Raw genomic sequence first — 15,483 nt, 5'->3', positions numbered from 1 at the left:
TGTAATTGTGTTTGAAAAACTTCATGTAATTAAAATTAACATTCATTCATTGACTGCTTGTTTTTTTTTACTTTTTCGCTGGTTATACAATCTCATTCTTTGAACAGCTGTAATATCTGTCTTGCCTAGAAAATATTTTTCATTTTAATAACTTCAAAGATTTATAGAAACTACGAATAATATACAAATAATTTCAAATCAATAAACTTACGTTTACTACATGGCCCAAATGTTTAATTTGTTTTATTATTTTCACAGAGCAGGGTAAAATATTCTTCTGATTCAGGCATTTTTCATTAAATCAAGATTTGTACTACGATGAAACTTTAAAATGTTTATTTATCTATGCCGAATTCCTTGTTGATATCGGTACGCTTACAACGTTGATGCCGGTACGCATACGACGACAGATCTCTATTCACATACACGACGGCTAATCACAATCGACCCATATAGAAATGATCTCATCGAACAGTTCGGGCGTAACGGACTTCCGTTGCATTTGAACGGATTCACAGCCTAGTCGCGCCTAAAGAAGTTTTACGTCAAAAAAAAAACAGGGACTGTAAGCCAAATGGTAGCATGGAAGCAGAAGTTAGGAAATGTTAATAACAATCATAATAATAATTAAAAGCCAAAAAAAACGACGATGGCCTCCATTCAGACAGAATATAAATATATAATATATGTATATTTTAGGCATATATCCAATTATTAAATAACTAATATAATTAAGTCATCTAGATGTGACTACTTATTTATTTATTCATTTATTCATAAGCAAGCCGTAATCAATAATAATAAATATCATTTCAGGCTCTTGTCAAGGTTATTACAACATTGTAACTGAAAATATATATATATGACGAAACAGATAAAACAATATATGTCTAGGTGTAAGTGGCATTGTGCCTTGAACAAGTTAAGGAACTTCCTGATATTCAATAATTGATTTAATCAATAAATATTTAATTAGTATATGATCCACCTGTCTAACAGTCCACTTGTTCACCTGGCCAATTGTCTTCCTGAGCAAATGACTAAATTCCTAAGTGTACATCTGTCTAAAAGTCAACTTGTCTACTTTTGTTCACGTCTACTTGTTACCTCTAATCTTTTCTCCTGCAACTCCAAAACCGCTGAACCTGCCTTTGCAAAAATCTAATCAATTTTTCACTTCGTCAATGCAATTAAAATGTTTGAGTACTGCAATTTTGTGCACTATTTGCTACATGTCTCCAAAACAGCTGAACCTATCTTTGCTAAAAACCAATCAGCATTTCCTGACATACTTATGAATCAAAAGTCGTTTTTTTAAGTTTACTGTATATTTCATACTATTCATACATTCTATTATATTCATTCAATATAACAAGTATGCTTATACTTCATTGATTTTCATCAGGCTTCCAACTATGAAGTGGCTTGTGTTCCTTCAAATTGTTGGCCCACACGACTATGAATAACCATATGTCTCTTTAGATTACTTAATTGTGTGAATGTTTTCTTGCATATATCGCATTCATGAGGGCGTACTCCATTGTGAGTCAGCATGTGACCACTTAGATGACCTGGTTGTGTAAATGTCTTACTACAAATGTTGCATTCATAAGGACGGACTCCATTGTGCACCAGCATGTGTCTTTTTAGAGTAGCTGAATCTGTAAATGTCTTATTGCATTCATTGCATTCATAGGGGCGTACTCCATTATGCATCAACATGTGTTTTTTCAGACTACTTGATTGTGTGAATGTCTTGTTACAAATATTGCATTTATGTGGGCGATCTCCATTGTGTGTCAGCATGTGTCGTTTCAGACCACTTATTTCTGTAAATGTCTTATTGCATATATTGCATTCAAGAGAATGTTCTGCAGTATGCATCACCATATGACTGTTCAGATGACTTGATTGTGTAAATGTTTTATTACAAATATTGCATTCATAGGGACGTACATCATTGTGTATCACCATGTGCCTGTTTAGAGTAGTTGATAGTGTGAATGCCTTATTGCATATATTGCATTCATAAGGGCGGTCTCCATTGTGCAACAGCATGTGTTTTTTCAGACTACCTGATTGTGTAAATGTCTTATTACAAATTTCGCATTCATAGGGATGTACTCCTTTGTGTGTCAGAATGTGCTTTTTCAAACTACTTGATTCTGTGAATGTCTTATTACAAATTTCACATTCATGGTGACGAATTCCACTGTGCGTAAGAATGTGTCGTTTCAGACTATGCAGTTCTGTGAATGCTTTATTGCATATGTTGCATTTATGGGAGCGCACACCACTATGCATAATCATGTGACGTTTCAGATTACTAGATTGTGTGAATGTCTTCTGGCATAAATTGCATTCATGAGGACGAACTCCATTGTGAATCATCATGTGTTTATTCAGAGAACTTGATTCTTTGAATGTCTTATTGCATATTTCACATTTATAACGACGCTCTTCGCAATGAATCAGCATGTGTTTTTTTAGATTACTTAATTGTGTGAATGTCTTATCGCATTCATTGCATAGAAAGGGTTGTTTTTCAGGGCTAGGATTAGGCATGTGATCGACCATATGCTCTTTTAAAAGGTGTGATTCTGCAAAAGATTGATTACAAATGTCACAGTCATAAGGGGATATTTCGATTACCTCCTGTTTGACTTCTTCTTTTATAGACACTTCGGAATTCTTGAATCTTTCTAAACACGTTTCATCATCCTCAGTACACGATTCAGATTTGATAATAGCGTCAAAAACACCATTTTCATCCTCAATTTCGCTTTTAATCTCTTCCACTGAATATTCTGGTGGTTCAATTTTAATTGCCTGAGCATTAATAGACATAATTGCTTCTTCTGACATTTTTAAATATTTTCATTCACTCACATATACTCAATATATTCACAAAAATAGTTATATTCTAAATAATAATGTAATTAACCAACAATCTTTTAAAAGAGTTAATTATTTCAACTTTTGCATATTAAAATTTGACATTTGAGGCATAGAGCATTGAATATGTTTTCAAAAGGATGAGACATTTTTAAAAATAAAACAAAAGTTAGTCAAGCATAGTGGTTGAGAAATATAGACAGGCAAAACACGTCTTCTCATAGTGGCCAAAAAGTGAAACTAGTTGCGCCCTTGCGCCATAGATAAACATATAGATAGTACAAGTATAAATGACAGAAAAAAACAGTGATGCATGGCATCGTGCCATAATGCAAATTGCTGGAGCTGGAACTTCCTGAACAAAAAATTAAAATTTTTAATAAAACCTTAACATTTTAAAACTTATAAAAAACGAGATTTTTAAATTTTTTGAAAAACTGAATAAGAAATTTGAAATTGTTTGAAAATTTAGTCAATACAAGTTTTTTTTATTTTATTTTTGCCAATTTTAACAATCAGATTACAACATATAAGTCAAAAGTGATGGTATTGAAAATCAAAATCAAGAAGAAAAAAAAATAGAATAAAACAAAATTAAAGAAAAGAAAGAGAATAATTAAATGAATAAATAATAATTTAAATAAGATAGTGTTAATAATAAAAACAATAATCAATAATAAATAATAATTATAAATAACTTGTTTGGAAATTTTCCTGTGCACAACAGAGAAAATTATGTTGTGGCGGTAGATCACTAGGCCATTTTCTTTTCAGGCGTTTTAATTTTTCGGCTGTCTGTACTATTTGCATTTCCGTATTGACGTGTGCATCCATCAATTTGTTTCAGTCAATACAAGTAAAATATTCTTGAAATTATTAAAATCGGACGCCCCCCGTTCTCTCAAAAACTAAGTTACCATTTTTGGCACTTTTTGCCTCGTATCTTCGAAACGGCTAGACCTGCTTTGTCCAAAAACTAATCAGCACGTCTCCTTATTAAAAAGAATTGAATCATTCAAATCGGTTGATCCGTATTCCCAAAGTCGTCGACGAAAATTTGTATCCGCACACACACATACATCACGAGTTCGAAAACTGATCACCGTTTTCCCTCATCATTACTAATTGAAAGTTTTTTGAATCATTAAAATCGAATGCTTAGTTCTCTCAAAATCTGCCATTTTTTGTACATTTAGCTCTGTATCTTCGAAATGGCTGGACCTTCCTTTCACAAAATCTAATCACCGCTTCTCCCAATCATTACAAATTGAATGTTTTTAGATCATACAAATCGGATACTCCGTTCTCTCAAAACTCTTTGCACTCTTTGCTCCGTATCTCCAAAACAGCTGGACCTGCCTTTGCGAAAAACTAATCACCACATCTCCCTACCTATAGGAATCGAATATTTTTTGAACTAATAATTTCACCAAATTCGGTTGATCCGTGCGCCCGAAAAACTGTATCCATACACCCACCATCAATTTTTTCTAAGGTATGACAAAATGTTCAGAAACAAGTGAAACGTGAAGAAATTTAAAAATTTCGACCTTTTTTCCAATCTTGTGTATATAGATAAGTGTTGAAATTTTTTATATGCCCCATGATCTTTGTATTTGATAAAATTGGATCAATCGTCTGAATTTTTCTTTCTAAGAACTGCGCATTCAAATTTTATTAAAATAATAATCATGAATAATTATAATCAAATTTATATATAATAATCATGCATAATATATTTTTCAAATATTAAAAATTTTAGTTTAAAAATACAATAGTAATAATAATACTAATGTAAAATTAGTGGGGCATCGTGCCTTAAGGCAAATTGCTGGATCTTCCCGTACCAAAAAAAAAAAAAAAATTTTAAAAGATTAACATTTTTGAAAAAAAATTACTCTGAAAAAATTAAATTTTTGAGAAACTATACATTTTTGTCAAAAATTTACTTTTTTTTGAAAAAAAAAACGACTTTTTGAAGAAAAATTTATTTTGAAATATTTTGGAAATTCTGAACTTTTTTCAAAGCAATCCAACTGCTTTTATAGGATAGAGATCGAAGCGCGTAAGCTTCGCGTCGCCGTCTAACGGATAAACATTTATAACTTATTAACAAAATTTATACTTATTGTTAAAATCTCTATAAAATATCTAATAATTTGATGTGCATATGTCTAATGATCATTTTTGACCGCCAAATGGCATTTTTTTTATTTTTTTCACTAGATCTCCGAAACCGCTAGGCCCGCCTTCATGAAAATTTGATCAGTTCTTCATCTTATTAATACAAGTAAAATGTTTTTTGAATTATTAAAATCGGACGCTCCGTTCTCTTAAAAACTGAGTTACCGTTTTGGCACGTTTTGCCCCTTATCTTCGGAACGGCTAGACCTGCCTCCGCCAAAAACTAATCAGCACGTCTCCTTATCAGTACGAATCGAATGTTCTTTGAATTATTGAAATAGGTTGATCGGTGTTTTCGAAAATGTCGACGAAAATTTGTATCTGCACACACACAGACACACATACACACAGACACACATACACACCACATACATTCAGAAACCTTTGAAACGTAAAGATATATAAAAATTTTCATTTTCGATTTTTTTGCGATTACTATAACTTGCCCTACGGGAAGTTAATAATAATGAATAATAAATATAATAACTTAAAAAATGATATTAAAAATTAAATTAATAATGTCTTATGTATTAATATGATAACAATTTGTGTTGTGTCATTTTTGTTTCATTGCACCTATTTTGTATACGTGCTTTTTAACTTCCCGAAGGAGAAGTTTGTTTTCATCAAAAAATCTGATTTGCTAATTTTATGTTTTCTCGATGTTTCAAACCATTCTGAATCAAATGAGACCAAATTTGGAAATGTATGTGTGTGCGATCAGAATTTTTACAGTAAATCGACGTTTTCTCAAAAACGACTGGACCGAGTTGAAAAATTTGAAAGCCAATCGATATATCTGGATGAGGACTATCGTTTGTCAGTTTTGCGCTACGATCAGTCGAACCGTTTCTTTGTAAATCGCAAAAAATTGAAAAAAAATCGTCCACGTTTCAGCCTGAGCGGTTTTCCTGTAATTATCTGTTGTAATAAAAATTTAAGCCGATTTTTATAGAACTCTTTTTGGCAATATATATATCATGGTCTTAAAGAACTTACTGAAATATTACGGCCTTATGACAAGTAGTTTAATTTTAAAAATTTATCAAAATTTGAGAAAACGAATAGTTTTTTTGACGTTTGTTAAAATTAAAATTAGATGATGTACTTGGTATAACGATAGAGTACTTGGTCTTAATGAACATACTAAACCATTAAAGTCCTACGGAAACTGGTTCAATTATAAAAATTATCTATTTTTGAAAATTTGCTTTTAGAAAATACTCAAGGTTAACGTGTTCGTTTGCTTTCAATTATGTGTAATAAATCCACTCAGAATACTTTTAATCACTCATAAATTAACTTATTTTTTATTGATTAAGTCGCAGTGGCGTAACTAGGCCATCCGGGGCCCGTGGCAAATTATTTTGATGGGGCCCCCCCATCAGTAAAATCAAGTGATTTTAATTTAATCAAAATAAAATCGAAACTTTTCAACGTGCTGATTTAAATGTTGTATATATCCACGATTTGTAATGAATTGTATTGAAAATGAGTAAATCTACTTCGACTTATTCATAGTTTATGGTTTTAAATCAAAAAATTATTTAAAATGTATGTATACAAAAATTTAAAACAAATTAAAATGTATAAGTACCAAAAACAAACATAAAAATAATTATAACCCAAAATTAATAATTTAAAAGTACAATTACTACTATGTTTTGAAAATCAAACATAATTTTTTTGTGTTTAAACATTGTAATACATGAACTATAGAAAGGAATTTTTTATGACTGAATTTAACAGAGAAAGAACATAGTACTTTGAGGTTAAAAATACTTATTATATAACCTAACATTAACAATCAATTTTTCACGTGTTTTCTCAACAATCTAATCCTTTTTAATACTTTTTTAAGATTTCATATTCGTCATATACTCGCTGGCCCTTTTTGGTGAACAAACCTATTTAAAAAATGCATAAATTTAGAATGAAATAAAAACAACAATTTAATTTCAATAAGGTATTTATTAATTAAAATCTTTTCTTCGTGCTTTCTGTTCTGCAAAAGTGTCTATAACATCATCAAAATTTAATGAACGAGCCATAGTATTTTCAATAGACAAGATAGCCAAGTTAGATAATCTGTGTTGTCCCATAGAGTTCCTCAAATAGTTTTTTATTAATTTTAATTTTGAAAATGACCGTTCAGCACTAGCTGTAGTCACAGGTATTGTAAGAAATAATAATAATGCAGTGCACATCTCGGGAAAGCTGCAGGACATAAAATGGTTTTTAATTAATAATAAATTGGCTAAGTCTTTAATACAGGAACATTTTTCTATTTCGTCTCTGAATGTTGATCGAAAACTAAAAATTTCTTTCGCAAAAGATTCAGATATATCCTTTTTATACACCTTAACAAATTCTAAAGCTTTTTTCATTATTTCAGTATCATTTAATGCTTTTAATGTTGAAGGCTGTAAAATACTGAAATTTGAAATAAGTTCACTCATTGGATAAAAACGCGATTTGAGTTGGTTAATTATGATGTCCAAAACTCGATAAAATATGTTCACTTTGAACAAACTTTCCGGATCTTGAAGACGCTCATCTTCGCAAAGCTCGCCAAAATGGCGTTTTACCTTCCTCTGACGAGTTTTGGAAAACTCAGGAGTGATGGACCATTTTTCTGCTATGCTATTAGCTTCTAGTTTCAGATTTTCAAAGTCATGCCGATACTTTTCCAACTCTTCCATGCAAATTTTCAAGCGTTTTAAAGCATTTGAAAGATCGGCGTCTTTAGATTGAAGTGCTTTTGATGTTGCATCGATGATTTGTAGGATCTTACAGTGGAAAACCAGTAGCATTACAAAATTAAAGTTTTCGATTTTCTTTTTAAGTGAAACAGCTTCATTTCTTTCATCTGATTTACAACTGAATAAGATTGTTTTTGCTAGTGCTTTTTGTACTTCAACAAAACGAACTTTTAAAGCAAAAACGGCATCATAACGTCCTGCCCATCTAGTAGGGTTCAATGTTTTGAGTGTTACTGCTGTTTCACTTTCGCTATTGGATATTAAACTTGATAAAATGTTCCATCTTTTAATGCTATGACCAAAAAAAATATAAATTCGTTGAACTGTTTCAAAAAAAAATTGCATATCAATAATCTCTCTCACTGCATCGTTGAGTACTAGATTCAAGTTATGAGCAGCACAGTGCACATATACGGCATTTGGCTCGACATCTTTTATTAATTTTTGAACTCCGCCATAAGTCCCTTTCATTGTATTAGCACCATCATATCCCTGCCCTCGACACTTATTTAAAGGAATATTTTTATCAGTAATAGATTTAATAATTTTCTTCGACAATCCTAAGGCAGTTTGATCCTTAACTTCATGAAATCCTAAAAATGTCTCCTTAATTACGAGTGCTTTTGGGATCCCATTTTCGTCTTTTTCGATCATACAGTAACGGTATAGTTCACACATTTGATCAGTTTTTGATATGTCTTGAGTCGTATCGAATATAATAGAATAGAATGGTGCGGCATTCATTTCGTTTATGGCTGCATTCTGTAGTTTTAAAGTCAGGACGGATATCAGCTCATTTTGTATTATTGGACTTAAATACTTTACTTGGCCCTTTGGCTTACTTACTAGTTCATGTAGTATAGGGTCATATTTTGCTAATAATTCAATAATACTCAAAAAGTTTTCCCTTGGAACTTGAATCTACATTTTCTCTATGCCCACGAAATGCTAAATTACAGGTTGAAAGAGTCAAGGTAACATCAAGAAGCCTCAAAAGTACTTGACGCCAAAAAGATTTTTCTTTTTTGATCGCAGATTCATGCCTTTCATCTAGTGTTCCATGTAACCGCCACTGCTGATATGTAATGCAAGAATCAAGATGAATTTTCGATATCTCGTGCCTTTGTATGGCTTCTACAATATGTTTCCAGTCATCAAAGCCCTCAATCCAAACATTTTGTAGTTGCCTACATGCACGATTAGCGAATAACCAGCACGGTTCACAATATGCCTTTTGAAGTTTTAAAGAATATGATAGCCATGTACGTTCAAGTTTCACGCCAGACTTGGAAATAATATAATAATGTTTCTCTGAAAAAGATCTATTGTCGCTATTTTTTAAGAAAGGGCCCTTAGGTCTACAATGTCCGTTTTCAATTATGAACCTTTTCACTTGATCATTGAGATCTATAAAATTACCTTTATCGGTAACATATGGCGATGATATTATTTTTTCCATGCAAAAATATAATTTACTAGTACCTTGCTGCGGTGTTTCTGAATTTAGATAGTCACTAGTGTTGGGTGCTGCATCTGGTAATTCAGATATACTTTTCGAAAGGTTAAAATCTTCACTTTTGGAGCACTGTTCACTCAAATTTTCTTTATTTAAGTCTTTATTTTTCAAATAGCTACTAATTTTAGGTAAGTTTTTATCTTTTTCTTCAATCTCCCTCTTTCTCTTTCGTTTTTCACACCCACTTAAATATTTTCTGCAGCTAGACCTTTCAAAATCAATATAAATTTTCACAATATATTCACAATTACTAACTTTCAAAAATCACATCCTCACATTAACGATACAAATCACTAACTAAAAAGAATAATCATACTAAGAATACGCAGTTAATAAGCCTATCTCTCGTATCTACAGTAAAGCACTTATAGAACAATAACAAATCCGAAATTCCTCACGCCTCATCAAGAAAAGTATAAACAAATTGAGTGTAAACAAACCCGACCATCAATACTTCGGTGACAAAATATATCGAAACCTTTCGTATACTTGAAGTAGTTACATTCTAAATTGAATCAACATCCTTTTCTTTAAAATGTGTTGAAATACTTAACGATTACTTTATTATGGTTTTTATTTGTCTCATGTTGGACTTTAAGAAGAACTTAAAATAATATACTTATCAGATGCATAGGGTGCATTGCTGGGCCCCCGTATTAAAAATTGTTTGGGGGCCCCCTCAGGTAGGGCAGACTTTTCATAAAAAAATTAATGACTCCAGTTGTGATATTTCAAACATACTAATCGAAGTCTCCGAAATCATTGTTTAGTTTGAGAAATTAATAGGTTTAATTAGCTATCTAAGCTACAATGTTTGAAAAATTCATTAGTTTAATTAGCTTTATAAGCTGCATGTTAAGTTTGATATTTTGTTTTTACAAACAGTTTTTACAATCCATTCCTTTGCTAATTCTTAAACAAACTACTAAATTAATTTTGATTTTTCAATTCGCATAATCTATTCAAGAAATGACTTAGTAAAAAACTAGTTGCATATTATAGAGCTTCATAAATATTAATAAAATGTTAAAAAAAATCACAACACTCTAAATTATATTTTTACATACTTACATGCTCATGGTTTTTTTCGAAATTAAATTTATTTAGAAGAAAATTTTCATGTTTATTCTAATTTTTGTTATTAGTGAAATAAAATCAAAATCTGTTAGATTTTATTAATTTTTACGCGTATTTGGAGCCCCCGTGGCCTGGACAAAATAAAACTCTTTAAAATAATAATCTTACATTCCTCGCGTACTTTTTTCACGCGTATTTGGGGCCCCCGTGGCCTGGACAAAATAAAACTCTTTAAAATAATAATCTTACATTCCTCGCGTACTTTTATCACGCGTATTTGGGGCCCCCGTGGCCTGGACAAAATAAAACTCTTTAAAATAATAATCTTACATTCCTCGCGTACTTTTTTCACGCGTATTTGGGGCCCCCGTGGCCTGGACAAAATAAAACTCTTTAAAATAATAATCTTACATTCCTCGCGTACTTTTTTCACGCGTATTTGGGGCCCCCGTGGCCTGGACAAAATAAAACTCTTTAAAATAATAATCTTACATTCCTCGTGTACTTTTTTTTACGCGTATTTGGGGCCCCCGTGGCCTGGACAATATAAACTTCTTTAAAATAATAATCTTACATTCCTCGCGTACTTTTTCAACGACATTATTGAACGAAGTTTTCATGATTAATTCGTTTTTAATGATTTTTTTATATAATTAATGTTTCTTACGAACGTTGGGGGCCCCCTCGTTCGGGGGCCCCGTATATTTGATACGGCTGATACGACGGTAGTTACGGCCCTGATTCTTACGACAACATACTTTTCAAGTGAAATAAAGTATTAGAGTATAATGTAAAAACAATATTTCTGAGCACGCGTCTTTTTGGGCCGGGGCCCCCTTGGGCCGGGGGCCCGTGGCATTTTGCCACCCACGCCACCCTATAGTTACGCCACTGTTAAGTCGATTATTTACACATATCGGGAGGTTCCTGTAACTTGCCTCAAGGCAAAATACCAATACCAAGTAGTTAAACTATTCGTTACGAAGAAACTTTCCAAAGTAATCAACTATTAGGTTTCAAAAGATTTATAAATTTTCAAAATCGGTTCAGGATTTATTGCAAAAACTTGGACGAAAAGTTTTACACTTTCTACTTTCTTATCTTTATCGAGTTACTCGAATGGCTTTTAAACTTTTAAAATCGGTGCAGCTGTTTTTGAAAAATTGTCAACAAAAGTTAAAAAATCGAGATTCATAAAAAGGCTTTCAGAAAGGATTGAAGCGCCAGAAAACCAAAATAGGAAATAGGATTTGCGAAAACATAATAAAGCTGCTCCTTCGAAAAGGTAAAAAGTATGCGTGTGTGACTACATGTTGACCTAAGCTTGACTTTTCATTTTCTCGAAAACGGCTGTACCGATTTCGAAAATTAAAAGACCATTTGATGCAACTCGTTAAGGACCCGCAAATTGAGTTGCGACTTGCGAAAGTATCTATTGAAGTATTATGATTAAAGCAAAACTCTGGCAAAAAGTACCAGTAGAGATGAAGTAGAATTTTCTCTACTTCATCTGGTGGTGATCGCAACAGTCCAATGCAGAAGATAAAGTGGACAGAAGAGGTGCCAAGAAAGATGAGATAAAAAAAACTCTACTTAGAAAGAAAAGGAAACTGGATCAGACCCATATTGCATAGGTGTGCATGATTCACGACATCGTCGAAGTAATATAGGACTGATGGAGCTAAGAAGAAGAAGAATGCAGGTGATTGGCAACTTACACAAGAGAAAAAAATACAGGGAACTGAATGCCAAAGGGTAGCATGGAAGCAGAAGTTAGGAAATGTTAATAACAATAATAATGATAATAAAAAGCCAAAAACTGCCATTTTTTGCCCATTAAGCCCGGTATCTCCAAAACGGCTGGACCTGCCTTTGCCAAAATCTAATCACCGCTTCTCCCCATCATTACGAATCGAATGCTTTTTGGATCATTCAAATCGGTTGATCCGTTCTCTTAAAAACTGACATTTTTTGCTCCATATCTCCGAAGCCGCTGGACCTGACTTTGCCAAAAACTAATATTTTATATCGGTTCATCCATACGCCCAGAATCGTCGACGAAAAATTGTATCCACACATACATACACATCTTTTTTTCTGAGGTATGCCAAAATGCTTAGAAACCTGTGAAACGTGAAGATATGCAAAAATTTTCATTTTCGATTTTTGGTCCAATACTTATCCTGCGGAAAGTTTAAAATATATAGTTATTACAAATGACAGATCAAACAATATATGAACTAGGTGTAAGTGACATTTTGCCTTAAGGCAAGTTAAGGAACTTCCTGATATGTAATAATTGAATTAAACAAATATTTAATTAATTTCGCGTGGGGCAAGTTATAGCAATCGCAAAAAAATCGAAAATGAAAATTTTTATATATCTTTACGTTTTAAAACCCTCTGAACATTTTGGCATACCTTAGAAAAAATGGATGTATGTGTGTGTGTGCGGATACTTTGACATTTCGTCTCTATGCAGTTAAAGCAGTACTATTGCCTTGAAAAACGTTCAGAATTTCTCCCACTAGTTTAGTATATAACCCACTTGTTTACCTGTCCAAGTGTATACCTGTCTAAATGTCAACTTGCTTACTTTTGTACATGTCTACCGGTCTACCTACATGCCTGTTAACCTGCCTACCAATCAACTTGTTCACTTTGCTACCTTTCTGTCTTACCATTTGCCTGCTGTTTACCTGTCCACCCGTCTACTTGCCCACTTGCTTCCTGTCACCTGTTTATAAATATTAACATGAATTGTAATCATTTCAGAGCATCAAATGCTAATCTTCTAACCTTCTCTCCTGCAACTCCAAAGCTGCTTGACCTGCCTTTGCAAAAATAAAATCAATCTTTTACTTCATCAATGCAAGTAAAATGTTCGAATAATTTGATCAGATGCTCTGCTCGATCAAAAGCTGCCATATTTTGCACTATTTGCTTCATATCTCCCATCCCACTGGACCTGTCTTTGCTAAAAACTAATCAGCACATCTTGCTGTGTATCTGAATTGAAAGTCTTTTTTTCATTTTTGCAGTATATTTCTTACTAATTATACATTATTATACATGCAAGTTGTTTAAATAATTAAATCCAGTTTAACAAATATGCTTATATTTCATTGATTTTCATCAGGCTTGGATATATTACCCACGGGAGGGTCGTGACTGTGAATAACCATATGTCTCTTCAGATTACTATATTGTGTAAATGTCTTCTTGCATACATCGCATTCATGAGGGCGTACTCCATTGTGCGTCAGCATGTGACCATTTCGATGACCTGGTTGTGTAAATGTCTTATTACAAATATTGCATTCATAAGGACGTACTCCATCGTGCACCAGCATGTGCCTTTTTAGATTAGCCGAATCTATGAATGCCTTATCACATGCACTACATTTATGAGGGCTTAATCCATTATGCATCAGCATGTGTTTTTTCAGACTACATGATAGTGTGAATGATTTATTACAAATATCACATTTATGGGGGCGAACCCCACTGTGCGTCAGCATGTGTCGTTTCAGACCACCTAATTCTGTAAATGTCTTATTGCATATATTGCATTCAAGAGAATGTTCTGCAGTATGCATCACCATATGACTGTTCAGATGACCTAATTGTGTGAAAGTCTTATTACAAATATTGCACTCATATGGGCGTAAACCACTGTGCATCAGCATATGTCTTTTTAGAGTAGCTGAAAGTGTGAATGTCTTATTGCATACATTGCATTCATAGGGGCGTACTTCATTGTGTAACAGCATGTGTGTTTTCAGACTACTTGATTCTGTAAAAGTCTTATTACAAATTTCACATTCATAAGGACGCACTCCATTGTGCGTAAGGAGATGTCGTTTCAGACTACTTGATTCTGTAAATGTCTTGTTGCATATGTTGCATTCATGGGAGCGCACACCACTGTGTATAATCATGTGACGTTTCAGATTACTTGATTGTGTGAATGTCTTCTGGCATATATTGCATTCATGAGGACGAACTCCATTGTGAATCATCATGTGTTTACTCAGAGAACTTGATGCTTTGAATGTCTTATTGCACATTTCACATTTATAACGACGCTCTTCGCAATGAATCAGCATGTGTTTTTTCAGATTACTTAATTGTGTGAATGTCTTATCGCATTCATTGCATCGAAAGGGTTGTTTTTCAGGGCTAGGATTAGGCATGTGATTGACCATATGCTCTTTTAAAAGATGTGATTCTGCAAATGATATATTACAAATGTTACATTCATAAGGGGATGTCTCGATTACCTCCTGTTTGACTTCTTCTTTTATAGATACTTCGGAATTCATAAATCTTTCTAAACATGTTTCATCATCCTCAGTACATGGTTCAGATTTGACAATAGCATCAAGAACACCATTTTCATCTTGAATTTCGCTTTTTATCTCTTCCACTGAATATTCCGGTGGTTCAATTTTAATTGCCTGAGCATTAATAGACATAATTCCTTCTTCTGACATTTTTAAATATTTTCACTCACCCACGTACACTCAGTATACATTCACAAAAATAGTTGTATGCTAAATAATAATATAGTTAATCAACAATCTTTTAAAAAGAGCTAATTATTTCAACTTTTACGTATTAATATTTGACATTTGAAGCATAGAGCATTAGAGTATGTTTTGAGAAAGATGAGACATTTATGAAAAAGAAACAAAAATTAGTTATGCGTATGCCCATAGATAAAAGATGAGTATAGACCTTATATTACAATATGTGTGACAGCAGCGCCAGATTTAATATTAACTACTTTAAAGGTTATTAAAGAAAGAAATGTTATAAATAATAATAAACTAGTGGGGCGCATGGCATCGTGTCTTAAGGCAAATTGCTGAAACTTCCCGTACCAATTTTTTTTTTAAAGATTAACATTTATGAAAAAATTATACTTTGAAAAAAAAAAATAGATTTTTGAGAAACTATAAATTTAAACAAAAATTTTTTTTTGGAAAAAAGGCCTTTTGAAAAAAAAAAGAGTGCGCGTAAGGATCACACGCGATTGAAGTAAAA

At 32.6% G+C, this 15,483-nt stretch overlaps 4 protein-coding genes across 4 annotated transcripts; all 4 read right to left on the bottom strand.

Moving 5' to 3' along the window:
• Positions 1 to 1,413: 1,413 nt before the first annotated feature.
• On the bottom strand, positions 1,414 to 2,865 carry LOC113391303 (zinc finger protein 883-like). The gene has a single exon (XM_026627246.1). The coding sequence runs from the start codon at positions 2,863 to 2,865 to the stop codon at positions 1,414 to 1,416; it is 1,452 nt and encodes a 483-aa protein (XP_026483031.1).
• Positions 2,866 to 7,052: 4,187 nt separating this feature from the next.
• Positions 7,053 to 8,585, bottom strand: LOC113391302 (zinc finger MYM-type protein 1-like). The gene is made up of 2 exons (XM_026627245.1): positions 8,185 to 8,585; positions 7,053 to 8,133 (listed from the first exon to the last, which is right to left on the bottom strand). The coding sequence occupies exons 1-2, from the start codon at positions 8,583 to 8,585 to the stop codon at positions 7,053 to 7,055; spliced, it is 1,482 nt and encodes a 493-aa protein (XP_026483030.1).
• A 139-nt stretch (positions 8,586 to 8,724) lies between these two features.
• LOC113391301 (zinc finger MYM-type protein 5-like) lies at positions 8,725 to 13,383 on the bottom strand. Its single transcript, XM_026627244.1, has 3 exons — positions 13,297 to 13,383; positions 13,134 to 13,171; positions 8,725 to 9,565 (listed from the first exon to the last, which is right to left on the bottom strand). Exons 1-3 carry the CDS (start codon positions 13,381 to 13,383, stop codon positions 8,725 to 8,727), a joined length of 966 nt encoding a protein of 321 aa, XP_026483029.1.
• A 173-nt stretch (positions 13,384 to 13,556) lies between these two features.
• LOC113391299 (zinc finger protein 501-like) lies at positions 13,557 to 14,930 on the bottom strand. Its single transcript, XM_026627242.1, has one exon. It carries the CDS (start codon positions 14,928 to 14,930, stop codon positions 13,557 to 13,559), a length of 1,374 nt encoding a protein of 457 aa, XP_026483027.1.
• Between the last annotated feature and the right edge of the window lie 553 nt (positions 14,931 to 15,483).

The sequence above is a fragment of the Ctenocephalides felis genome, unplaced genomic scaffold (genome assembly GCF_003426905.1).
Source record: "Ctenocephalides felis isolate EL2017-DRISC unplaced genomic scaffold, ASM342690v1 CF-g0.4_SCAFFOLD_00845, whole genome shotgun sequence".
NCBI classification, from domain to species: Eukaryota; Metazoa; Arthropoda; class Insecta; order Siphonaptera; family Pulicidae; genus Ctenocephalides; species Ctenocephalides felis.
This window is presented reverse-complemented; position numbering and strand designations above follow the sequence as displayed.